This window comes from Pseudophryne corroboree, chromosome 4 (assembly GCF_028390025.1).
Source record: "Pseudophryne corroboree isolate aPseCor3 chromosome 4, aPseCor3.hap2, whole genome shotgun sequence".
Classification (NCBI taxonomy): domain Eukaryota; kingdom Metazoa; phylum Chordata; class Amphibia; order Anura; family Myobatrachidae; genus Pseudophryne; species Pseudophryne corroboree.
Genome location: NC_086447.1, coordinates 124,964,890 through 124,990,732, shown reverse-complemented (window position 1 = coordinate 124,990,732; position 25,843 = coordinate 124,964,890). Strand labels below are relative to the sequence as shown.

Below are 25,843 nucleotides of genomic sequence, written 5' to 3'. Positions count from 1 at the left end.
TATGCAATAGGGTAGACACATGAAGATGTGTGCCAGAGTGTTTACTGTATAAAGTATATGAAAAATACAAAGAATATGTTGAAATATCTTCTTTGCATTATTCTAATCATTTTTATAGCCAAAACTGTGGAGTAAAAAGTCTATGGCAGGTGAGGCAGCCTATCTTTTCTGCACATCTCTGAGCAAAATTTCCAGGAGTTTATACTGCTGCACCTGTGCATAATGCCCAAATATACCCTTTGGCTCATATATTGCATGTAAATCTGGCTTTGGTGCTAGCCAGTGCCCAATGAGCCATTTAACTCACCGCACGTCCCTGGTTACAAATGTGGCAACTACAGTTTAATGTCCAAAAATGCTAAATCACCCACTTGGGTTTAAAAACAAAAACAAAAAAAAACAAAAAAGCTAAATATTGTATTAATGGGACAATAATGGAAAGGGATCTAGGATTCACTATTTCAGGGGACTTAAAGGCAAATAAGCAATGTAACAAAGCAATGAGGAAGGCAAGTCAGATGCTTGGTTATATAGGGAGAGGAATCAGTATCAGAAAGAAAGAAGCTTAACACTTAAATATCAGATATCAGCCACAATCAAATCCTCATTCTTTCACTTGAGGAACATAGCCAGAATCAAGCACTTAATTCCCTCAGATGATCTACCAAAAGTCATACATGCATTTGTATCATCTCGATTAGACTACTGTAATGCCCTCTACTTTGGTCTCCCAGCAAAAGAATTGCACCGCTTACAGCTGGTGCAAAACACAGCTGCCAGGCTGTTAACCAACCAGCCCCGTTCTAGCCACATAACACCCATCCTCTACTCCCTTCACTGGCTGCCTGTAAGATGGCAAATCATCTTCAAGATTGACTTACTGAGTTTCAAAGCATTACATGACCAGGGCCCAAGTACCTGAAGCAGCTTCTGATCCCATACTGCCCCACTCGATTACTGCGATCTGTAGATGAAGGACTTTTATCAGTACCTAGAATCTCCCGTAATTCATCTGGGGGTCGAGCTTTTAGTCATGTGGCTCCGACTCTAGGGAACTCACTTCCCCGCACAGTGCGAGAGGCCCCAACTATAGAATCCTTCAAAAGTAGTCTCAAGACTTTCCTGTTCACTCAAGCATTGCCATAATGACCCTTTAGTATCTTCATGCTTCTGTATTTTATGATAAGCTTTTCTGTAATTCATTATTCTCTGTAATATATTATGCTATGCATCTGTTAAGCGCCTTGATTCCTATTGGAGAAAGAGCACTATATAAATAAAATTATTATTATTAAGTAATAATGCTACTGTATAAGTCATTGGTATGGCCTCATGAAGAATACGGTGTTCAGCTCTGGAGACCATATCTTCGAAAGATATAAATACGGGATGAGGTCAATTTACCTACAATCAAAATCCCGATGGTCAAAACACCGACATTTAAAATACAGACAAAGTCAAAATACCGGCATTTAAAATGTCGACAGGTCAAAAAGTCGACATGTGTTTTTCATTGAAACAGACTTTTTCATACTTTACCATCACAGTGGACCTGGAGGGGGAATATCATAGTGTGCCAAGTGCAGCGAGGCACCGTGCCCGAAGCATGGCGAGTGCAGAGGTACACTTATACGGTGTCTGTGTCGACCTATGTCAACATATACACAAAAACCACCGAAAACGTGTTGGCTTTTTGACATGTCGACATATTAAATGTCGGTATTTTGACCAGGTCGGTATTTTGACCGTCAGTCAATTGTTGTCGGTATTTTGACCATCGGAATTTTGATTGTAGGTATTTCATACTAAACCCATAAATACATTAGAGACTGTACAAAGAAGGAGAACTTGATGGGGCATGGTCTACACCACAGAACTTACCAAGAAAGGCTAAAATAAGATTTTACTCACCTGTAAATCTATTTCTCGTAGTCCGTAGTGGATGCTGGGAACTCCGTAAGGACCATGGGGAATAGACGGGCTCCGCAGGAGACTGGGCACTCTAAAAGAAAGATTAGGTACTATCTGGTATGCACTGGCTCCTCCCACTATGACCCTCCTCCAGACCTCAGTTAGGATACTGTGCCCAGAAGAGCTGACACAATAAGGAAGGATTTTGAATCCCGGGTAAGACTCATACCAGCCACACCAATCACACCGTATAACTCGTGATACTATACCCAGTTAACAGTATGAAATATAACTGAGCCTCTCAACAGATGGCTCAACAATAACCTTAGTTAGGCAATAACTACATACAAGTATTGCAGACAATCCGCACTTGGGATGGGCGCCCAGAATCCACTACGGACTACGAGAAATAGATTTACCGGTGAGTAAAATCTTATTTTCTCTGACGTCCTAGTGGATGCTGGGAACTCCGTAAGGACCATGGGGATTATACCAAAGCTCCCAAACGGGCGGGAGAGTGCGGATGACTCTGCAGCACCGAATGAGAGAACTCAAGGTCCTCCTCAGCCAGGGTATCAAATTTGTAGAATTTAGCAAACGTGTTTGCCCCTGACCAAGTTGCAGCTCGGCAAAGTTGTAAAGCCGAGACCCCTCGGGCAGCCGCCCAAGATGAGCCCACTTTCCTTGTGGAATGGGCTTTTACTGATTTAGGATGCGGCAATCCAGCCGCAGAATGCTCCAGCTGAATTGTGCTACAAATTCAGCGAGCAATAGTCTGCTTAGAAGCAGGAGCACCTATTTTGTTGGGTGCCTACAGGATAAAAAGCGAGTCAGTTTTCCTGACTCCAGCCGTCCTGGAAATATAAATTTTTAAGGCCCTGACTATGTCCAGTAACTTGGAATCTTCCAAGTCCCTAGTAGCCGCAGGCACTACAATAGGTTGGTTCAAGTGAAAAGCGGATACCACCTTAGGGAGAAACTGGGGACGAGTCCTCAATTCTGCCCTATCCATATGGAAAATCAGATAAGGGCTTTTACATGACAAAGCCGCCAATTCTGACACACGCCTGGCCGAAGCCAAGGCCAATACCATGACCACTTTCCACGTGAGATATTTCAAATCCACAGTTTTAAGTGGCTCAAACCAATGTGATTTTAAGAAACTCAACACCACGTTGAGATCCCAAGGTGCCACAGGAGGCACAAAAGGGGGCTGAATATGTAGCACTCCCTTTACAAATGTCTGAACTCCAGGCAGTGAAGCCAGTTCTTTCTGGAAGAAACTAGACAGAGCCGAAATCTGGACCTTAATGAAACCCAAGTTTAGGCCCATAGTCACTCCTGACTGTAGGAAGTGCAGAAAACGACCCAGCTGAAATTCCTCTGTTGGGGCCTTCCTGGCCTCACACCACGCAACATATTTTCGCCAAATACGGTGATAATGGTTTGCGGTTACTTCTTTCCTGGCTTTTATCAGCGTAGGAATGACTTCCTCCGGAATGCCCTTTGTCTTTAGGATCCGGAATTCAACCGCCATGCCGTCAAACGCAGCCGCAGTAAGTCTTGGAACAGACAGGGCCCCTGCTGTAGCAGATCCTGTCTGAGCGGTAGAGGCCATGGGTCCTCTGATATCATTTCTTGAAGTTCTGGGTACCAAGCTCTTCTTGGCCCATCCGGAACCACGAGTATCGTTCTTACTCCTCGTTTTCTTATTATTCTCAGTACCTTTGGTATGAGAGGCAGAGGAGGGAATACATAAACCGACTGGTACACCCACGGTGTCACTAGAGCGTCCACAGCTATTGCCTGAGGGTCCCTTGACCTGGCGCAATATCTAGTTTTTTGTTTAGGCGGGACGCCATCATGTCCACCTGTGGCCTTTCCCAACGGTTTACCAACAGTTGGAAGACTTCTGGATGAAGTCCCCACTCTCCCGGGTGTAGGTCGTGTCTGCTGAGAAAGTCTGCTTCCCAGTTGTCCACTCCCGGAATGAACACTGGTGACAGTGCTAAGACGTGATTTTCCGCCCATCGGAGAATTCTTGTGGCTTCTGCCATCGCCATCCTGCTTCTTGTGCCGCCCTGTCGGTTTACATGGGCGACTGCCGTGATGTTGTCTGATTGGATCAGTACCGGCTGGTTTTGAAGCAGAGGCCTTGCCAGACTTAGGGCATTGTAAATGGCCCTCAGTTCCAGAATATTTATGTGTAGGGACGACTCCTGACTTGACCAAAGTCCTTGGAAATTTCTTCCCTGTGTGACTGCCCCCCAGCCTCGAAGGCTGGCATCCGTGGTTACCAGGACCCAGTCCTGTATGCCGAATCTGCGGCCCTCTTGAAGATGAGCACTCTGCAGCCACCACAGTAGAGATACCCTGGTCCTTGGAGACAGGGTTATCAGCCGATGCATCTGAAGATGCGATCCCGACCACTTGTCCAAGAGGTCCCACTGAAAGGTTCTTGCATGGAACCTGACGAATGGAATTTTGCTTCGTAAGAAGCTACCATTTTTCCCAGGATTCGTGTGCAGTGATGCACCGACACCTGTTTTGGTTTCAGAAGGTCTCTGACTAGAGATGACAGCTCCTTGGCTTTCTCCTGCGGGAGAAACACTTTTTTCTGTTCTGTGTCCAGAACCATCCCCAGGAACAGTAGGCGTGTGGTAGGAACCAGCTGTGACTTTGGAATGTATAGAATCCATCCGTGCTGTTGTAGCACTTCCCGAGATAGTGCTACTCCGACCAACAACTGCTCCTTGGACCTCGCCTTTATAAGGAGATCGTCCAAGTACGGGATAATTAAAACTCCCTTTTTTCGAAGGAGTATCATCATTTCTGTCATTACCTTGGTAAAGACCCTCGGTGCCGTGGACAGTCCAAACGGCAGTGTTTGGAATTGGTAATGGCAATCCTGTACCACACATCTGAGGTACTCCTGGTGAGGATGGTAAATGGGAACATGTAGGTAAGCATCCTTGATGTCCAGGGATACCATGTAATCCCCCTCCTCCAGGCTTGCAATAACCGCCCTGAGCGATTCCATCTTGAACTTGAATTTTTTTATGTATGTGTTCAAGGATTTCAAATTTAAAATGGGTCTCACCGAACCGTCCGGTTTCGGTACCACAAACAGTGTGGAATAGTAACCCCGTCCTTGTTGAAGTAGGGGCACCTTGACTATCACCTGCCGGGAATACAGCTTGTGAATTGCCTCTAGCACAGCCTCCCTGCCTGAGGGAGTTGTCGGCAAGGCAGATTTGAGGAAACGGCGGGGGGGAGACGCCTCGAATTCCAGCTTGTACCCCTGAGATACTACTTGAAGGATCCAGGGATCCACCTGTGAGCGAGCCCACTGATCGCTGAAATTTTTGAGGCGGCCCCCACCGTACCTGGCTACGCCTGTGGAGCCCCCGCGTCATGCGGTGGACTCAGAGGAAGCGGGGGAAGAATTTTGATTCTGGGAACTGGCTGACTGGTGCAGCTTTTTCCCTCTTCCCTCGTCTCTGTGCAGAAAGGAAGCGCCCTTGACCCGCTTGCTTTTCTAAAGCCGAAAGGACTGTACCTGATAATACAGTGCTTTCTTAGGCTGTGAGGAAACCTGAGGTAAAAAAATTTCTTCCCAGCTGTTGCTGTGGATACGAGGTCCCAGAGACCATCCCCAAACAATTCCTCACCCTTATAAGGCCCTATGTGCCTTTTAAAGTCAGCATCACCTGTCCAGTGTCGGGTCTCTATTACCCTCCTGACAGAATGGACATTGCATCAATTCTGGATGCCAGCCGGCAAAATATCCCTCTGTGCATCCCTCATATATAAGACGACGTCATATTTTCGCAAAATAGTATCCCTGTTTGACAGGGTTACAGACCACGCTGCAGCAGCACTATCTGCAGGTCTCAGTCTAGTACCTGAGTGTGTAAATACAGACTTCAGGATAGCCTCCTGCTTTTTATCAGCAGGTACCTTCAAAGTGGCCGTATCCTAAGACGGCAGTGCCACCTTTTTTGACAAACGTGTGAGCGCCTTATCCACCCTAGGGGATATCTCCCAGCGTAACTTATCCTCTGGCGGGAAAGGGTACGCCATCAGTAACTTTTTAGAAATTACCAGTTTCTTATCGGGGGAACCCACGCTTTTTCACACTTCATTCACTCATTTGATGGGGGAACAAAACACTGCCTGCTTTTTCTCCCCAAACATAAAACCCTTTTTTAGTGGTACTTGGGTTAATGTCAGAAATGCGTAACACATTTTTTATTGCCGGGATCATGTAACGGATGTTCCTAGTGGATTGTGTATATGTCTCAACCTCGTCGACACTGGAGTCAGACTCCGTGTCGACATCTGTGTCTGCCATCTGAGGGAGCGGGCGTTTTGATGGCCTTTGAGACGCCTGGGCAGGCGCGGGCTGAGAAGCCGGCTGTCCCATAGCGGTTACGTCATCCAGCCTTTTATGTAAGGAGTTGACACTGTCGGTTTATACCTTCCACCTATCCATCCACTCTGGTGTCGGCCCCACAGGGGGCGACATCACATTTATCGGCATCTGCTCTGCCATCACATAAGCCTCCTCATCAAACGTGTCGACACAGCCGTACCGACACACCGCACACACACAGGGAATGCTCTGACTGAGGACAGGACCCCACACAGCCCTTTGGGGAGACAGAGAGAGAGTATGCCAGCACACACCAGAGCGCTATATAATTTAGGGATTAACACTATATTGAGTGAATTTTTCCCAATAGCTGCTTGTATATACAATATTGCGCCTAAATTTAGTGCCCCCCCTCTCTTTTTAACCCTTTGAGCCTGCAAACTACAGGGGAGAGCCTGGGGAGCTGTCTTCCAGCTGCACTGTGAAGAGAAAATGGCGCCAGTGTGCTGAGGGAGATAGCTCCGCCCCTTTTTCGCGGACTTTTCTCCCGCTTTTTTATGGATTCTGGCAGGGGTATTTATCACATATATAGCCTCTGGGGCTATATATTGTGATATATTTGCCAGCCAAGGTGTTTTTATTGCTGCTCAGGGCGCCCCCCCCCCCCCCCCCCCAGCGCCCTGCACCCTCAGTGACCGGAGTGTGAAGTGTGCATGAGGAGCAATGGCGCACAGCTGCAGTGCTGTGCGCTACCTTGGTGAAGACTGATGTCTTCTGCCGCCGATTTTCCGGACCTCTTCTTGCTCTGTAAGGGGGACGGCGGCGCAGCTCCGGGAACGAACACCAAGGCCAGTTCCATGCGGTCGATCCCTCTGGAGCTAATGGTGTCCAGTAGCCTAAGAAGCCCAAGCTAGCTGCAAGCAGGTAGGTTCGCTTCTTCTCCCCTTAGTCCCTCGATGCAGTGAGCCTGTTGCCAGCAGGTCTCACTGTAAAATAAAAAACCTAAAATAAACTTTCTTTCTAGGAGCTCAGGAGAGCCCCTAGTGTGCATCCAGCTCGGCCGGGCACAGAAATCTAACAGAGGTCTGGAGGAGGGTCATAGTGGGAGGAGCCAGTGCACACCAGATAGTACCTAATCTTTCTTTTAGAGTGCCCAGTCTCCTGCGGAGCCCGTCTATTCCCCATGGTCCTTACGGAGTTCCCAGCATCCACTAGGACGTCAGAGAAAAGATCTTAATATGTATAGTTTGGAGCAGAGAAGGGAAAGGGGTAACATGATATAAACTTTCAACTGTATCAAGGGTTTTAACAAGGTATAGGAAGGAAACATTCTTCAAAGGAAAAGTAGTATTAGAACACAAGGACACGTGCTGAAACTGGTAGGTTCAGAGGAAACTTGAGGAAAAATTACTTCATAGAAAGGATAGTGGATAGGTGGAATAGCCTCCCATCAGAGGTGGTAGAGGCTAACACAGAAACATGCTTGGCATAGACATAAGAATATCTTTACAAAGCAATAAGGATCAAATAGTGTTGCGGTTACCAAAAGGTAACAAAAGGGGCACACTAGATTGGCCAAGTGGTTCTTATATGCCGTCAAATGTTATGAGGTAAATTTACTAAGATGGGAGGTTTTTTTTAGAACTGTTGATTGTTCCTCATACAGTAGCAACCAACAACATTCTACTTAACATTTACAGTATCTAGCTGCTTCTAGAAGATAATAGATAGAATCTGATTGGTTGCTATGGGCAACATCACCAGTTCTAAAAAAAGTTCACCTTAGTAAATTTGCACCTATGCTTCCAATCCTCTGAGCCATTGTGCCTACACTGGAGAAAATGTGCTCAATAAATAGGCCACAAAATGCTGAAAGCTTCTGTACTAATGGCTAACCTTGTACACTGCATTTCCTCACCTGTACTTATCAGCAGGCTCTGAAATGTTGCATATCTAGGTTTCATTATACAGACAGCGGCATTCCATCAGCCGGAACCCTGGCAGCTAATCCGCTCGCCATAGGGTATATTCCGTCCGCTCACCACAGGTTATAGTCCCACTTGGGTGGTAGCCTGGCGTGGCCCTACCGCCCGAGTGGGAGTTCCGTGCTGCGGTCGGGATTCCGACTGCCGGCATTATGCCGCCTTCCGAATTCCGGCATTGGTATCCTGACCGTCTGGATCACGAAAGGCGGTATTATTAACCGTATCCCTATGCTTGCGGCCTTACTTTATCCCTTAAGCATAAATCACGTATAATACATTGTTAAATCATGAAATTTTCAAGCAAACTCGCAGCTGACCAAGTGCGGTGGTAAGCAATAATTTATCACTAACAAAAAGAGGTTTTTCTGTAAAAACCACAACAACAAAAAACCCCACCACCCAATGCCACTTACTATAAAAGCACACAGAATATTCCTGTATACTGTACAAGGCGGATTCATTTGAATGATCGCAGATTGTGAAGAGTGGACTGTACTTAATAACAGACCAGCGTTTAATAAAACAGGGAGATGTGATCAGAGATCAAATAACAGATAAGAGTAAAAAGAGGAAATCTCAATATTAGGAAAGTGGAATATAATTCTGGGGTATTATACTGGAATGAGTAAAATATATACAGAAACACATGTATGCAACATAATACCAGGCTGCAACCTTCCCATAATCTCCTACTCTGGCCATGACCTCTCTACAGCCTCTTCTAGAAGATTTAGAAAAATAAAAAAAACCCACAAAGAAAACTACATTATATTTACGTGAAGAAACACCACATCAAAACTGTAACTCTCTATTCATAAAAGGTTTGTATGTCCTCATTCACTTATTCTTTTCCTACCATAGGGCGCTTACGGTGTCCTAGGCACTTAGGATTCGTGTTTTGGCGCAACTAGGTAGGGCAGTACGGATGGTGTAATGGTTAGCATTACTGCCTCACAGCACTGAGGTCACGGGTTCGATTCCCACCATGGCCCTAAACTGTGTGGAGTTTGTATATTCTCCTCGAACTTGCGTTGGCTTCCTCCGGGTACTCCGGTTTCCTCCCACAATCACAAAAAATATACTGGTAGGTTAATTGTCTCTCAACAAAAATTAACCCTAGTGTGAATGTGTCTGTGTGTACATGTGATAGGGAATATAGATTGTAAGCTCCACTGGGGACGGACTGATGGGCATATATTCTCTGTAAAGCGCTGTGGAACATGTGTGCTCTATATAAATAACTGGTAATAAATAAATAAACAAACTAGGTTGCAAAGTCCATGGTGTGCTAAATGGGGCTATTTGGCACAATTTGAAGATAGGTGTATGTGAACATATCTGTACAGTGTTCTGAAACCAGGCTTGAAAGCCTGATGATTGCACACCAGTATTGTGGAGAATAGTCTATTATCAAAGCCGGCTGACTGTGCCGCTGGCTTAAGATCTATGCAACAGTATGATTGGTCAAAAAGGCTATGGGTTTCCAAATAGGGAGAAAATCAAGAGTTGGAAACTGTGGCTTATTAGTGTTATCGTATGATGACCATACATACAAGTCAATAGGCGTATGTAGAGCGTGTGATCCGGCACTCTGGATTAAATAGATTGCTTACCCGGGTACCATCACAGAATAGAAGTGTACATAGAAGTGTACAGCAGCATGACGTGCAGCACTCTGGGATTGGAAAGAAACGACACTGCACACTGTATAAACACTGTGCAGTGTTGTTTCTCTCCAATCCCGGAGTGCCGCACGTCATGCTGCTGTGTGTATATATATATATATATATATATATATATATAAAAATATATATATATATGTACATATATATATAGATATATATATATATATATATATATATATATATAGATATATATATATATTTTATTATTATTATTATTATTATTATTATTATTATTATTATTTTTATTATGTTTTGTATTATAAAATTACTGGATTTAACATCTTATTTTTGTAAGTATCCTATTTATTTCTATACTATATTTTTGTTATTAGTAATTTACATTTTTTATCTAAAAAAATTGATTTAATATCCCTTTTGAATATCTGTGTAATTTTATGCTACATCTATGTTATAGCTATAATTAATATCTATCATTACCTGTGATTTTTTATGCTAAATTAATACCTTGTTAATAAGCTTGCATTCTATTCTTTATTTGCACTATATGCGCTATTGTATTACTATTGTAATGTATTTAATCTTGCTTTGGGAAATTATTAACTTCCCCAAATGGCTGTTCAGTCAAGTTGGATCAATGTTTCGATTGAGCACCAGTTGAAAGATCCCTAAAATGATGTTAATTTACTTTATAGGCATATCCCTATACAGGTTGAGTATCCCATATCCAAATATTCCGAAATACGGAATATTCCGAAATACGGACTTTTTTGAGTGAGAGTGAGATAGTGAAACCTTTGTTTTTTGAAGGCTCAATGTACACAAACTTTGTTTAATACACAAAGTTATTAAAAATATTGTATTAAATGACCTTTAGGCTGTGTGTATAAGGTGTATATGAAACATAAATGAATTGTGTGAATGTACACACACTTTGTTTAATGCACAAAGTTATAAAAAATATTGTCTAAAATGACCTTCAGGCTGTGTGTATAAGGTGTATATGAAACATAAATGCATTCTGTGCTTATATTTAGGTTCCATCACCATGATATCTCATTATGGTATGCAATTATTCCAAAATACGGAAAAATCCGATATCCAAAATACCCCTGGTCCCAAGTATTTTGGATAAGGGATACTCAACCTGTATTATTATATGTGCAGAAGGCTGTTCTACATCTACTAAAGTTCAGTGGTAGACACTTAATCTGCATTCCATAGCGGTATGTATTATAGTCTTTCCCCTCACTTTCACTTTGAGACACATTTATAGAGTTTATAATTAACTCCTCCCACTATGTTCATTTATATAGATCATTTTAGACCATCGTTGAGATACTGCATATTAGTGTATGGACACTTTTTTCCGTAATGGAGCCACATCACGCAGAGATTTTTCATACTAGTTATTAGTCTGGTATGTATCCTCATTTTCTCTCACCACCACCTATTTTCTATCTTCTTTATTTTATAGTCTAAAGTAGTTTATTATTCATTAATTAGGTATCATATCCAGATAACCTGGTTTTAACAGAGGTTTATATATTTCATCAGATTTTCTTCACATCATTGTTTAAGCATTTTGGTATGTATATGTTGTAAAGAATCATATATATTTGGAAATTGGTACTGTTCATATATTCAGTTGTTCTAATTTATTGTTTACATAAAGTACCCCTGATGAAGTCCCGATAGGGACGAAACGCGTTGGATCGATCTACTGTTTTACTTCTGTATCGTATGCTTCAACAAAGAAATACACTAAAAACTGAATGTAAAACCGGATATATCCGAAGACTTCCTCTGTAAAATCCCAAAGACGTACTATGTTTTATTCTGTACTTTTATGAATACATTTTATTCTATGTAATTAAAAATTGTTTTGTTTTAAACTGATGTACGAATATTATCGAAACAGTACCGTACATGTAAGCGCCCTCAGATCTGTTTGTTTGCTGCATTCTCCCGAACCTTTGCTAACAAGAGGTTCTTCTAGAGGTGCTGCTCTTTCATTCTCTTAGCGCTATAGGGTACCCTCCTTTTTTCTTTATTTATTTATATATATTATATATATATATATATATATATATATATATATATATATGTATATGTGTGGATTTCACACCTTGACAAAAGGGCTACGGGCCCCAAAACGTTGGTTGGATATGTGAATTTGATTATACACATTTTTTTGATTATTGCACCATTTTAAAGTCCTGGAGCGGTCTTATTTCGTCTTATTGTCTACACCATCGTGGAGGGCACACAGGCATCTAACCTATAAGGACCGGGAGTGCCGGGCATCACACCTAGTTATAATATATATATATATATATATATATATATATATATATATGTATGTGTGTATATATATATATATATATATATATATATATATATATTTTACATTCTCACTATTTAACTCTCTCTGGACGCATCGCTGAGTGTTATCTGCCGCTGACCAAACAGCATCTGGAGCTGAAGAGGTGTCTCCATATATTCCAACTTGGTGGAGTTGAAGTTGAAGTTGCGGATCCCTGTGTGACGTCCTGTTAGTGAGATTAACAACATTTGTGTGATATGCTGGTTTTTTGTTTTTTTTAAATGTGAGTGTTTTATGTTAAAATAAATAATGCTTTGTAATTGCAAATGTGAGTGCAACATGTGCTTCTAAATTGTTTTATCACATAAAAACAATATTGCATTATATTCTCCTACTTTAAGTGTTAGAGAATTGGCTGGAGTTCATTAACTAAACCTGAAAGGGTTAAAGGAGAAATTACAAGTGTAATACATTTTGCTGTAATAGGTGGCGCCATTGTGGGACACTACTTCTTGGTATTTGGGATTCTATATAGGAGTTTTGGCGAAGGTTCCGTCTGTGTCCTACAGGCTGTAACCTATTGGTGCGCTATTTTTGATCAAATATTTGTATCATTGTTGATCCCTCCAAATAAGTTGGCTAAAAAAAAAAAAAAATGCAAATCACTCACCAACCAGCATTTCGAACAGGAAGACTCCCACGGACCACCAATCACACTCCCGCCCGTAGTAGCCGTCTCCTCCTTGAGATTTCAGAACTTCGGGTGATATGTAGTCTGGAGTTCCAACAGCCGTGTCACACCGCACCATACCTGTCTAGGAGGACGTAACACATCAGGAATACAGCATGAAATGTAAATGTCACACAATCGGAGACTAGATTTAGTAAAGGAAGAGAAACAAAACACATTATATGGTAAATGAGCTAGGAGTAGAAGAGGATTCTATGAGGTGATTGATCCAGGAAATTGTGTATTTGAGGTCAGTGGGAAATGTCTGTTAAGCTAAAAACATACTACAGGTTCCGTTTTTTTTCCTTCGTATCAACACAATTATTATAATTTATTTATATGGCGTCACAAGGGATCCGCAGCGCCCAATTACATAGTACATAAACAAAACAATCAAAGCAGGAAAATAGTGACTTACAGTTGAAGACAATATAGGACAAGTACAGGGCAAATAAACATGGCTGCATCAGCAGACAACACTGACATAAGTAACAGGGTGGTAGAAAACCGCAGGGTTTGGTACCGTCGAAGATGGTTTAAGTATGAGAAGTATAAGCACACGAGGGAAGCAGGTCCTGCTCGTGAGAGCTTACAATCTAAAAGGGGAGGGGCAGACAGACAGGGGTGACACAGATGGGGTAGACAGTGAGCGAGGAACAGAGGGTTAGGATGAGTACATTAAAGTTTATTAAAGTCCAGTCATAGTCTTTACACGTCACTAATGAATTAACAAATGAGCACTTCAGGAAAGGGATGGCTGAGATTCACAGAAAAGGTATTTTTTGTTGTGTGCTTCTGTCGGTTTTTTATTTTGCACATGTAAATGGGTGTGGGGAGGGGGGGTCGCGCACAACAATCAAAGTAGATAGGAGTTAACCTGTATCAGAACATTAGAATATTCATAAGGCTAAACTGCTGTTGCTGAATATTCTCCATTTCTATGACAACACACTGTATTCAAACAGTATTATAACTAAAGGAAATGGGTTTCCTACAGCGCATATTTAGTTGTACAGTATAATGTCACAATGTTTAAAGGTCATGGCAACATGAATCTGGGTCACTGTATATATGATCATTGTATATGTAGGTTTGCTTCTTTCCATGTCAGTTTGTGGAATGTGCCAAAAGGCATAGTGCCAACAGCAAGAGGGTTTATTTCTGGCCATATAATTCCTACAGAAATATCCTAATACCACGGTTATCTGTCTGGGGAATCTAACTTTACCCAGGATCAAACCATAAAGTGGTAATAGTATCTGACGTGGCATACTGTAAAAATAAATAACAATGTATCTAAAAATAAGATTTTACTCACCGGTAAATCTATTTCTCGTAGTCCGTAGTGGATGCTGGGACACCGTAAGGACCATGGGGATTAGCGGCTCCGCAGGAGACTGGGCACAACTAAAGAAAGCTTTAGGACTACCTGGTGTGCACTGGCTCCTCCCACTAAGACCCTCCTCCAGACCTCAGTTAGGATACTGTGCCCGGAAGAGCTGACACAAATAGGAAGGATTTTGAATCCCGGGTAAGACTCATACCAGCCACACCAATCATACCGTATAACTCGTGATACTATACCCAGTTAACAGTATGAAATATAACTGAGCCTCTCAACAGATGGCTCAACAATAACCCTTTAGTTAGGCAATAACTATAAACAAGTATTGCAGACAATCCGCACTTGGGACGGGCGCCCAGCATCCACTACGGACTACGAGAAATAGATTTACCGGTGAGTAAAATCTTATTTTCTCTGACGTCCTAAGTGGATGCTGGGACTCCGTAAGGACCATGGGGATTATACCAAAGCTCCCAAACGGGCGGGAGAGTGCGGATGACTCTGCAGCACCGAATGAGCAAACTCTAGGTCCTCCTCAGCCAGGGTATCAAACTTGTAGACTGTTGCAAAAATGTTTGAACCCGACCAAGTAACAGCTCGGCAAAGTTGTAAAGCCGAGACCCCTCGGGCAGCCGCCCAAGAAGAGCTAACTTTCCTCGTGGAATGTGCTTTTACAGATTTAGGGTACGGCAGTCCAGCCGCAGCATGTGCAAGTTGAATCGTGCTACAGATCCAGCGAGCAATAGTCTGCTTAGAAGCAGGAGCACCCAGCTTGTTGGGTGCATACAGGATAAATAGCGAGTCAGTTTTCCTGACTCCAGCCGTCCTGGAAACATATACTTTTCAGGGCCCTGACTACGTCCAGTAACTTGGAATCCTCCAAGTCCCAAGTAGCCGCAGGCACCACAATAGGTTGGTTCACATGAAAAACTGATACCACCTTAGGAAGGAATTGGGAACGAGTCCTCAATTCCGCCTTATCCATATAAAATACAGATTAGGGCTTTTGTATGACAAAGCCGCCAATTCTGATACACGCCTGGCCGACGCCACGGCCCACAGCATGACCACTTTCCACGTGAGGTATTGTAGCTCCACGGATTTAAGTGGCTCAACCCAATGCGACTTCAGGAAATCCAACACCACGTTGAGATCCCACGGTGCCACTTGAGGCACAAACGGGGGCTGACTATGCAGCACTCCCTTAACAAAAGTCCGAACTTCAGGCAGTGAAGCCAGTTCTATTTTGGAAGAAAATCGATAAAGCCGAAATCTGGACCTTCATGGAACCCAATTTTAGGCCCATAGTCACCTCTGACTGTAGGAAGTGCAGAAATCGACCTAGCTGAAATTTCTCCTTTGGGGCCTTCCTGGCCTCACAGCACGCAACATATTTCCACCATATGCGGTGATAATGGTTTGCGTTCACTTCTTTCCTAGCTTTAAATAGCGTAGGGATAACTTCCTCCGGAATGCCCTTTTCCTTCAGGATCCGGCGTTCAACCGCCATGCCGTCAAACGCAGCCGCGGTACGTCTTGGAACAGACAGGCCCCCTGCTGCAGCAGGTCCTGTCTGAGCGGCAGAGGCCATGGGTCCTCTGAGATCATTTCTTGGAGTTCTGGTTACCAAGCTCTTCTTGGCCAACCCGGAACAATGAGTATAGTTCTTACTCCTCTCCTTCTTATTATTCTCATTACCCTGGGTAAGAGAGGAAGAGAAGGGAACACATACACCGACTGGTACACCCACGGTGTTACCAGAGCGTCCACAGCTATCGCCTGAGGGTCCCTTGACCTGGCGCAATATCTTTGTAGCTTTTTGTTGAGGCGGGACGCCATCATGTCCACCTGTGGCCTTTCCCAACGGTGTACAATCATTTGGAAAACTTCTGGATGAAGTCCCCACTCTCCCGGGTGGAGGTCGTGTCTTCTGAGAAAGTCTGCTTCTCAGTTGTCCACTCCGGGAATGAACACTGCTGACAGTGCTAACACATGATTTTCCGCCCATCGGAGAATCCTTGTGGCTTCTGCCATCGCCATCCTGCTTCTTGTGCCGCCCTGTCGGTTTACATGAGCGACCGCCGTGATGTTGTCTGACTGGATCAGCACCGGCCGGTGTTGAAGCAGGGGTCTAGCCTGACTTAGGGCATTGTAAATGGCCCTTAGTTCCAGAATATTTATGTGTAGGGAAGTCTCCTGACTTTTCCATAGCCTTGGAAGTTTCTTCCCTGTGTGACTGCCCCCCAGCCTCGAAGGCTGGCATCCGTGGTCACCAGGACCCAGTCCTGTATGCCGAATCTGCGGCCCCCTAGAAGATGAGCACTCTGCAGCCACCACAACAGCGACACCCTGGCCCTTGGAGACAGGGTTATCCGCCGATGCATCTGAAGATGCGACCCGGACCACTTGTCCAACAGATCCCACTGGAAAATCCTTGCATGGGACCTGGCGAATGGAATTTCTTCGTAAGAAGCTACCATCCTTCCCAGGGCTCGCGTGCATTGATGCACCGACACCTGTATACGTATTAGGAGTTCTCTGTCTAGAGACGACAACTCCTTGGACTTCTCCTCCGGGAGAAACACTTTTTATCCTGTTCTGTGTCCAGAACCATACCCAGGAACAGTAGACGCGTCGTAGGAACCAGCTGCGACTTTGGAATATTCAGAATCCAGCCGTGCTGTTGTAGCACTTCCCGAGATAGTGCTACTCCGCCGAACAACTGCTCCCTGGACCTCGCCTTTATAAGGAGATCGTCCAAGTACGGGATAATTATTTCGGCCATTACCTTGGTAAATACCTCGGTGCCGGGGACAGACCAACGGCAACGTCTGGAATTGGTAATGACAATCCTGTACCACAATTTTGAGGTACTCCTGGTGAAGAGGGTAAGTAGGGACATGCAGGTAAGCATCCTTGATGTCCAGTGATACCATGAAATTCTCCAGGCTTGCAATAATCGCCCTGAGCGATTCCATTTTGAACTTGAACCTTCGTATATAAGTGTTCAAGGCTTTAAATTTTAGAATGGGTCTCACCGAACCGTCTGGTTTCGGTACCACCAACATTTAGGAATAGTAACCCCGGCCTTGTTGAAGGAGGGGTACCTTGATTTCACCTGCTGGAAGTACAGCTTGTGAATTGCCGCCAGTACTACCTTTCTCCGAGGGCAGCAGGCAAGGCTGATGTGAGGTAACGGCGAGGGGGAGTCGCCTCGAACTCCAGCCTGTATCCCTGTGATACTATTTGCAGAACCTAGGGATCCACATGTGGGCAAGCCCTCTGGTCCCTGAAGTTCCCGAGACGCGCCCCTACCGCACCTGTCTCCACCTGTGGAGCCCCAACGTCATGCGGTGGACTCAGAGGAAGCGGGGGAAGATTTTTGATCCTGGGAACTTGCTGCTGGTGCAGCTTTTTCCTTCTTCCCTTGTCTCTGTGCAGAAAGGAAGCGCCTTTGACCCGCTTGCTTTTCTGAAGCCGAAAGGACTGTACCTGAAAATACAGTGCTTTCTTAGGCTGTGAGGAAACCTGAGGTAAAAAAATTTCTTCCCAGCTGTTGCTGTGGATACGAGGTCCCAGAGACCATCCCCAAACAATTCCTCACCCTTATAAGGCAGAATCTCCATGTGCCTTTTATAGGCAGCATCACCTGTCCACTGCCGGGTTTCTAATACCCTCCTGGCAGAATGGACATTGCATTAATTCTGGTTGCCAGCCGGCAAATATCCCTCTGTGCATCCTTTATATCTAAGACGACGTCTTTAATATGCTCTATGTTAGCAAACTATTATCCCTGTCTTAGAGTATTAATATTATCTGACTGGGTATCAGACCATGCTGCAGCAGCACTATTTATGCTGAGGCAATTGCAGGTCTCAGTATATAACCTGAGTGTGTATATACAGACTTCAGGATAGCCTCCTGCTTTTTATCAGCAGGCTCCTTCAAGGTGGCCGTATCCTAAGACGGCAGTGCCACCTTTTTTGACAAACGTGTGAGCGCCTTATCCACCCTAAGGGATATCTCCCAACGTGACCTATCCTCTGGCGGGAAAGGATATGCCATCAGTAACTTTTTATAAATTACCAGTTTCTTATCGGGGGAACCCACGCTACTTTACACACTTCATTCATTCATCTGATGGGGGAACAAAACACTGGCTGCTTTTTCTCCCCAAAAATAAAACCCCTTTTATGTGGTACTTGGGTTCATGTCAGAAATGCGTAACACATTTTTCATTGCCGAGATCATGTAACGGATGTTCCTAGTGGATTGTGTATATGTCTCAACCTCGTCGACACTGGAGTCAGACTCCGTGTTGACATCTGTGTCTGCCATCTGAGGTAACGGGCGCTTTTTTGAGCCCCTGATGGCCTTTGAGACGCCTGGGCAGGCGCGGGCTGAGAAGCCGGCTGTCCCACAGCTGTTTTACGTCATCCAGCCTTCTATGTAAGGAGTTGACATTGTCGGTTAATACCTTCCACCTATCCATCCACTCTGGTGTCGGCCCCACAGGGGGCGACATCCCATTTATCGGCCTCTGCTCCACCTCCACGTAACCTTCCTCATCCCACATGTCGACACAGCCGTACCGACACACAGCACACACACAGGAAATGCTCTGACTGAGGACAGGACCCCACAAAGTCCTTTGGGGAGACAGAGAGAGAGTATGCCAGTACACACCAGAGCGTTATATAATGCAGGGATTAACACTATAACGGAGTGATTTTTCCCCCAATAGCTGCTTGTATAAACAATATTGCGCCTAAATTTAGTGCCCCCCCTCTCTTTTTAACCCTTTGAGCTTGACAACTACAGGGGAGAGCCTGGGGAGCTGTCTTCCAGCTGCACTGTGAAGAGAAAATGGCGCCAGTGTGCTGAGGGAGATAGCTCCGCCCCTTTTTCGCAGACTTTTCTCCCGCTTTTTTATGGATTCTGGCAGGGGTATTTATCACATATATAGCCTCTGGGGCTATATATTGTGATGATTTTGCCAGGCAAGGTGTTTATATTGCTGCTCAGAGCGCCCCCCCCCAGCGCCCTGCACCCATCAGTGACCGGAGTGTGAGGTGTGCATGAGGAGCAATGGCGCACAGCTGCAGTGCTGTGCGCTACCTTGGTGAAGACTGAAGTCTTCTGCCGCCGATTTTCGGGAACACTTCTTGCTTCTGGCTCTGTAAGGGGGCCGGCGGCGCGGCTCCGGGACCGAACATCAATGGCCGGTTCCATGCGGTCGATCCCTCTGGAGCTAATGGTGTCCAGTAGCCTAAGAAGCCCAAGCTACCACCAGTTAGGTAGGTTCGCTTCTTCTCCCCTTAGTCCCTCGCTGCAGTGAGTCTGTTGCCAGCAGATCTAACTGTAAAATAAAAAACCTAAAATATACTTTATTTCTAGGAGCTCAGGAGAGCCCCTAGTGTGCATCCAGCTCAGCCGGGCACAAGAATCTAACTGAGGTCTGGAGGAGGGTCTTAGTGGGAGGAGCCAGTGCACACCAGGTAGTCCTAAAGCTTTCTTAGGACGTCAGAGAAATATCGAAATGACTGTCGTTTTTGGGCCATTAATATCATAACACAGTAGTTGTGTACTTAGTAACAAGGGACATAGTCTGGTGATGGATTAGGTTAAGAAACTGCAGGGCCTCTTAAAGGCTATTGTTACGGTGACTACTCAGTAATGAGGATTACCAGGTGGTACTTGGTGATGCTCATGCAATTACCCCTGCCTAGCAGTCTTTTAGCCTCTTGCGCTGCTAGGCTTCACCTATAGCAGATGCCTTTCCAGGGTGAATTAGGTTCACCCCGTACTCAGATGCCCCCAGGTCTTATCTAAGGACAAGGTGATTATTGGAGGCTGGGCGGGAGTAAATGCAGTACAGTGAGACGTTCACTGGACACAACCTTAATAACGCTGCTAAATACACAGATGGAGATAAATAATAGAATGTGCATGAGTGCAACAATGCACAGGGTGATATAATAATAAACACTGAACGTATATGAAATGCAACAATGCACAGGGTGTTATACGCAACTTAACCGAATATAAATGCAACAATGCACAGGGTGGTGAAATAATAAAGCACAGATGGTATGTAAATGCAACAATGCACAGGGTGATATAAGCAACTTAACCGAATATAAATGCAACAATACACAAGGTGGTAACAATAATGAAATAAATGCGGAAGGCAAGACTGTGTGGAAGATCCACACAAAAACCTGAATTCTAGGAGAGCTGGTTCAAATCAGGAAAATGCACAAGGCAGGGTATCCGAATTTTAGGAGTTCACAGGGCTGACTGGCTCTCACATGTAGCAGGAACTATCACCAGCAGATTGGGAGTGACCAAGAAGGGAATTTATATGTGGCTGCTACAATCAGTCCCAGGAATCCAGAGAGGTAATGATTAAAATAAAGGACGTGGAGCTGGACAGCTAGACAAATAGAGGATAACTATTAATTATGAAGCAGCTGAGGCTGAACACAGGGATACATGCAGGAAGCTAGTTGCTGGAGTGAAGTAACACAGACGCGCCGCTAGCGGCTTGTAACAGGTATGGCTGGAAAAAGGTCAAGAGTATCTAGGACGACCCCAAAAGGTAGACAGGCACAAGGTCGACATGATAAGGTAGATACAGGAAAAGGTTGATACGAGGTTGTTTGGTGTTGTTTACTCCGTAAAGTGACCGGGAACCCCAATTAGTGCACCGTTGCATTCCTTATGCTTCAGGCAAGGTGCTTTACTCTGCTACCGCTGAGCTTGACACAGGTTACTACTCCCAATCGTAGTCCACGTGGATGGTAAAGTATGAAAAAAGTAAAAAAATTAAAAAGAAAAAATGTAAAAAAGTAATGTTGACCTTTTCCTGTGTCAACCATTTACATGCCGACATAATGCCTGTCGACCATATCCAGGTCAATCAAGCATCCGGATACCCTCTTAAAAGGGCTCTACAAGTTAAATGCTAAAATGTATCGGAGTTGCTCCCTTTCCATAGCAGAGCCACAGAAACTGCATACCAAAATGTGCTACATATGCACCCTGCGGAACGGTCACAACACAGGACAATCATCTGTCTGCTTGCACCTTCCTACTGGTCTGTATGGGCCCCAAATTGTCAAAGTGAAAATAAAGCCTAATAGGTTACTGGACATTTTTTCTGTAATGAACAGCAGAAAGTATCCCTAATATGAGCCTGTGATATATCTGATTGATACCCACTGTCTAAAGTTGATAGATTCTACAACATTAATTTTGATGTCTTAATATGGGCACAATTTTAGAGAGTTTTGTACAAGATGAAACTTTAGGGTTCAGCTGCACACTAGTAACATCACAGCTACTGCTTACATCATGCAGTTACTTATACAGCTGCCGAAGGCCGAGTCTCTGTTTTCATTAACTCCAAACTGCAGTCACTTCTTGTGATTTTGCTAGTTGGTTTTATTTTCAAAAAGCCCTATTTTTTGTCTTCTGACATGGGAACTATTAAGAGAATGAAAGCTACAGCTACAGAGAAAGTATGGCGATACAGAGGAAAGAAGGTACAGAAAAGAAAAACACCAGAATGAAGCAGAGAGCTGCAGAGGAAAGCAGGCAGGCCAGACAAAGAGGTGAGAAGAAAGAACGCATATGTTGCAGTTGTACAGTGGCTAGGACAGGTTTACAGGATTTATGGGGGGGGGGGGGGGGGGTAAGAGATCGTCTTATAAACTCAAGTACCAAATGTCCCAGATTGTGGCAAGTGAAACAATGGGGAACCTATTACATTGCTGAAGATGCAGAGGAGGGATACAGCCATTTGGTAGGCCAGACAAACCTTTAAAAGAAGGAGATGGCTAAAAAGAAATCACGTAGAGAGGCTATGCAAAAGATATTGGGACAGATTTGCGAGATTCCTAAGAAGAAGAAAAAAATAAGATTTTAAACCTACCAGTAAATCTTTTTCTCCTAGTCCGTAGAGGATGCTGGGGACCCCGTAAGGACCATGGGGGTATAGACGGGCTCCGCAGGAGACATGGGCACTTTAAGACCTTTAATGGGAGTGAACTGGCTCCTCCCTCTATGCCCCTCCTCCAGACACCAGTTATAGGAACAGTGCCCAGAAGAGACTGACATTTCGAGGAAAAGGATTTTGTTAATCAAGGATGAGACACATACCAGCTCACACCACAAACACACCGTACAACATGGTATATAAGTAAACCAGTTAACAGTATGAAACAACCACAGAGAACAGCAACAGCCTGATTTCAACAGTAACACAACCTGTGTGTAATCTTATCAATAACTATGTACAATTATTGCAGATTTCAGTCCGCACTGGGACGGGCGCCCAGAATCCTCTACGGACTAGGAGAAAAAGATTTACCGGTAGGTTTAAAATCTTATTTTCTCTTACGTCCTAGAGGATGCTGGGGACTCCGTAAGGACCATGGGGTTTATACCAAAGCTCCAGACCGGGCGGGAGAGTGCGGATGACTCTGCAGCACCGATTGAGCAAACATGAGGTCCTCATCAGCCAGGGTATCAAACTTATAGAATTTTGCAAAAGTGTTTGAACCCGACCAAGTAGCCGCTCGGCAAAGCTGTAGCGCCGAGGCACCACGGGCAGCCGCCCAAGAAGAACCCACCTTCCTAGTGTAATGGGCCTTTACCGATTTTGGTAACGGCAATCCAGCCATAGAATGAGCCTGGTGAATCGTGTTACAGATCCAGCGTGCAATAGTCTGCTTGGAAGCAGGCGCGCCAATCTTGTTGGCCGCATACAGGACAAACAGTGCCTTGTTTTCCTAATACGAGCCGTTCTGGCTACATAGATTCTTAAAACCCTGACCACATCAAGGGATTTGGAATCCTCCAAGACATCCGTAGCCACCGGCACCACAATAGGTTGGTTCATGTGAAACGACGAAATCACCTTGGGTAGATATTGAGGACGAGTTCTCAATTCCTATCTACATGGAAAATCAGATAGGGGCTCTTGTGAGACAAAGCCGCCAATTCTGACACCCGCCTTGCCGAAGCCAAGGCCAATAACATGACCACTTTCCAAGTGAGAAATTTCAAGTCAACAGTTTGAAGAGGTTCAAACCAATGTGATTTAAGGAACGTTAAGGTCTCACGGTGCCACTGGGGGCACAAAAGGAGGTTGGATGTGTAGCACTCCTTTCACAAAAGTCTGCACTTCTGGAAGAGAAGCCAATTCCTTCTGAAAGAATATTAATAAGGCCGAAATCTGCACCTTAATGGAGCCTAACTTCAGGCCCATATCCACTCCTGTCTGTAGAAAATGGAGAAAACGACCCAGCTGGAAATCCTCCGTAGGAGCATTCTTGGATTCACACCAAGACACATACTTCCTCCAGATACGGTGATAGTGCTTCGCCGTTACCTCCTTCCTAGCTTTAAGTAGAGTAGGGATGACTTCCCCTGGAATACCTTTTCTAGCTAGGATCTGGTGTTCAACCGCCATGCCGTCAAACGTAATCGCGGTAAGTCCTGGAACACACACGGCCCCTGTCGTAACAGGTCCTCTCTGAGAGGAAGAAGCCAAGGATCTTCCGTGATCATTTCCTGAAGATCTGGATACCAGGCCCTTCGAGGCCAATCTGGAACAATGAGTATTGTTTGAACTTTTGTTGTTCTTATGATTCTCAATATTTTTGAGATGAGTGGAAGCGGAGGGAACACATACACCGCCTGATACACCCATGGTGTTACCAGCGCGTCCACCGCTATCGCCTGAGGGTCCCTTGACCTTGAACAATACGTCCGAAGCTTCTTGTTGAGGCGTGACGCCATCATGTCTATTTGAGGGAGTCCCCAGCGACTTGTCACTTCTGCAAAGACCTCTTGATGAAGTCCCCACTCTCCTGGATGGAGATCGTGTCTGCTGAGGAAGTCTGCTTCCCAGTTGTCCACTCCCGGAATGAATACTGCTGAAAGGGCGCTCACGTGATTTTCCGCCCAGCGAAGAATCCTGGTGGCCTCTGCCATTGCTGCTCTGCTCCTTGTTCCGCCCTGGCGGTTTGCATGCGCCACGGCTGTGACGTTGTCTGACTGGATCAGAACCGGTAGGTTGCGAAGACGGTGCTCCGCCTGCCTCAGGCCGTTGTATATGGCCCTTAATTCCAGCACATTTATGTGCAGACAAGCCTCCTGGCTTGACCATATTCCCTGAAAGTTTATTCCCGGTGTGACAGCTCCCCATCCTCGGAGGCTTGCGTCCGTGGTCACGAGAACCCAATCCTGAATTCCGAACCTGCGACCCCCTAGAAGGTGAGCCCCCTGGAGCCACCACAGGAGAGAGATCCTGGCCCTGGGGGACAGGCATATCAACCGATGCATTTGGAGATGGGACCCTGACCACTTGTTCAGTAGGTCCCACTGAAAAGTTCTTGCATGAAACCTGCCAAACGGAACGGCCTCGTAGGCCGCCACCATCTTTCCCAACACTCGAGTGCATTGAGGAATCGATACTCTTTTTGGTTTTAGCAGAGCCTTGACCATGTTCTGGATTTCCTGAGCTCTTTCCACTGGAAGAAAAACCCTCTGTTTTTCTGTATCCAGAATCATGCCCAAGAACGACAGCCGAGTTGTCGGACCAACTGCGACTTTTGCAAATTTAGAAGCCAGCCGTGTTGTCGTAGCACCTTAAGAGAGAGCTCCACATTTTTCAGTAATTGTTCTCTTGATCTCGCTTTTATCAGGAGATCGTCCAAGTACGGGATAATTGTGACACCCTGCTTGCGCAGGAGCACCATCATTTCTGCCATTACCTTGGTGAAAATTCTCGGGGCCGTGGAAAGCCCAAACGGCAACGTCTGAAATTGGTAATGACAATCCTGCCCAGCGAATCTCAGGAATTCCTGATGAGGAGGGTATATGAGGACATGAACGTATGCATCCTTTATGTCCAGTGAGACCATAAACTCCCCCCCCCGTCCAGACTGGGGATCACCGCTCGGAGAGATTCCATCTTGAATTTGAATCTCCTCAAATACAGGTTTAGGGATTTTAGGTTTAGAATCGGTCTGACCGAGCCGTCCGGCTTCGGGACCACGAATAGTGTTGAATAAAACCCCTTCCCCTGTTGTAACAAGGGAACCATGATAATCACTTGCTGTTGACACAGCTTTTGTATTGCCACTGCAACTATTGTTCTCTCTGGGAGAGAAGCTGGTAAGGCCGATTTGAAAAATCGGTGTGGAGGCACGTCTTCGAACTCCAGTTTGTACCCTTGGGTCACAATTTCTAGCACCCAAGGATCCAGGTCCGACTGAACCCAGACCTGGCTGAAGAGCCGAAGACGTGCCCCCACCGGTGCGGACTCCCCAGGGGAGCCCCAGCGTCATGTGGTGGATTTGGCAGAAGCCGGAGAGGACTTTTGCTCCTGGGAACTAGCCGTAGCTGGTGTTCTTTTCCCTCTTCCTCTACCTCTGGCGCCCCTTTCTGAATTTATGAGACCGAAAGGACTGCATCTGGTACGGAGGCGTTTTCTTTTGCTGTGGGGGAACAAAAGG

At 45.1% G+C, this 25,843-nt stretch overlaps 1 protein-coding gene across 6 annotated transcripts in view; it reads right to left on the bottom strand.

The window, feature by feature from the left end:
- Positions 1-25,843, bottom strand: part of ROCK2 (Rho associated coiled-coil containing protein kinase 2) — a 345,550-nt gene that overhangs the window by 113,229 nt on the left and 206,478 nt on the right. For all 6 annotated transcript variants that reach the window (XM_063915404.1, XM_063915405.1, XM_063915403.1 and 3 more), the window contains exon 6: positions 12,911-13,055. In XM_063915404.1, coding sequence (XP_063771474.1) covers positions 12,911-13,055 — 145 coding nt within the window. The remainder of the gene's footprint in view (positions 1-12,910; positions 13,056-25,843) is intronic.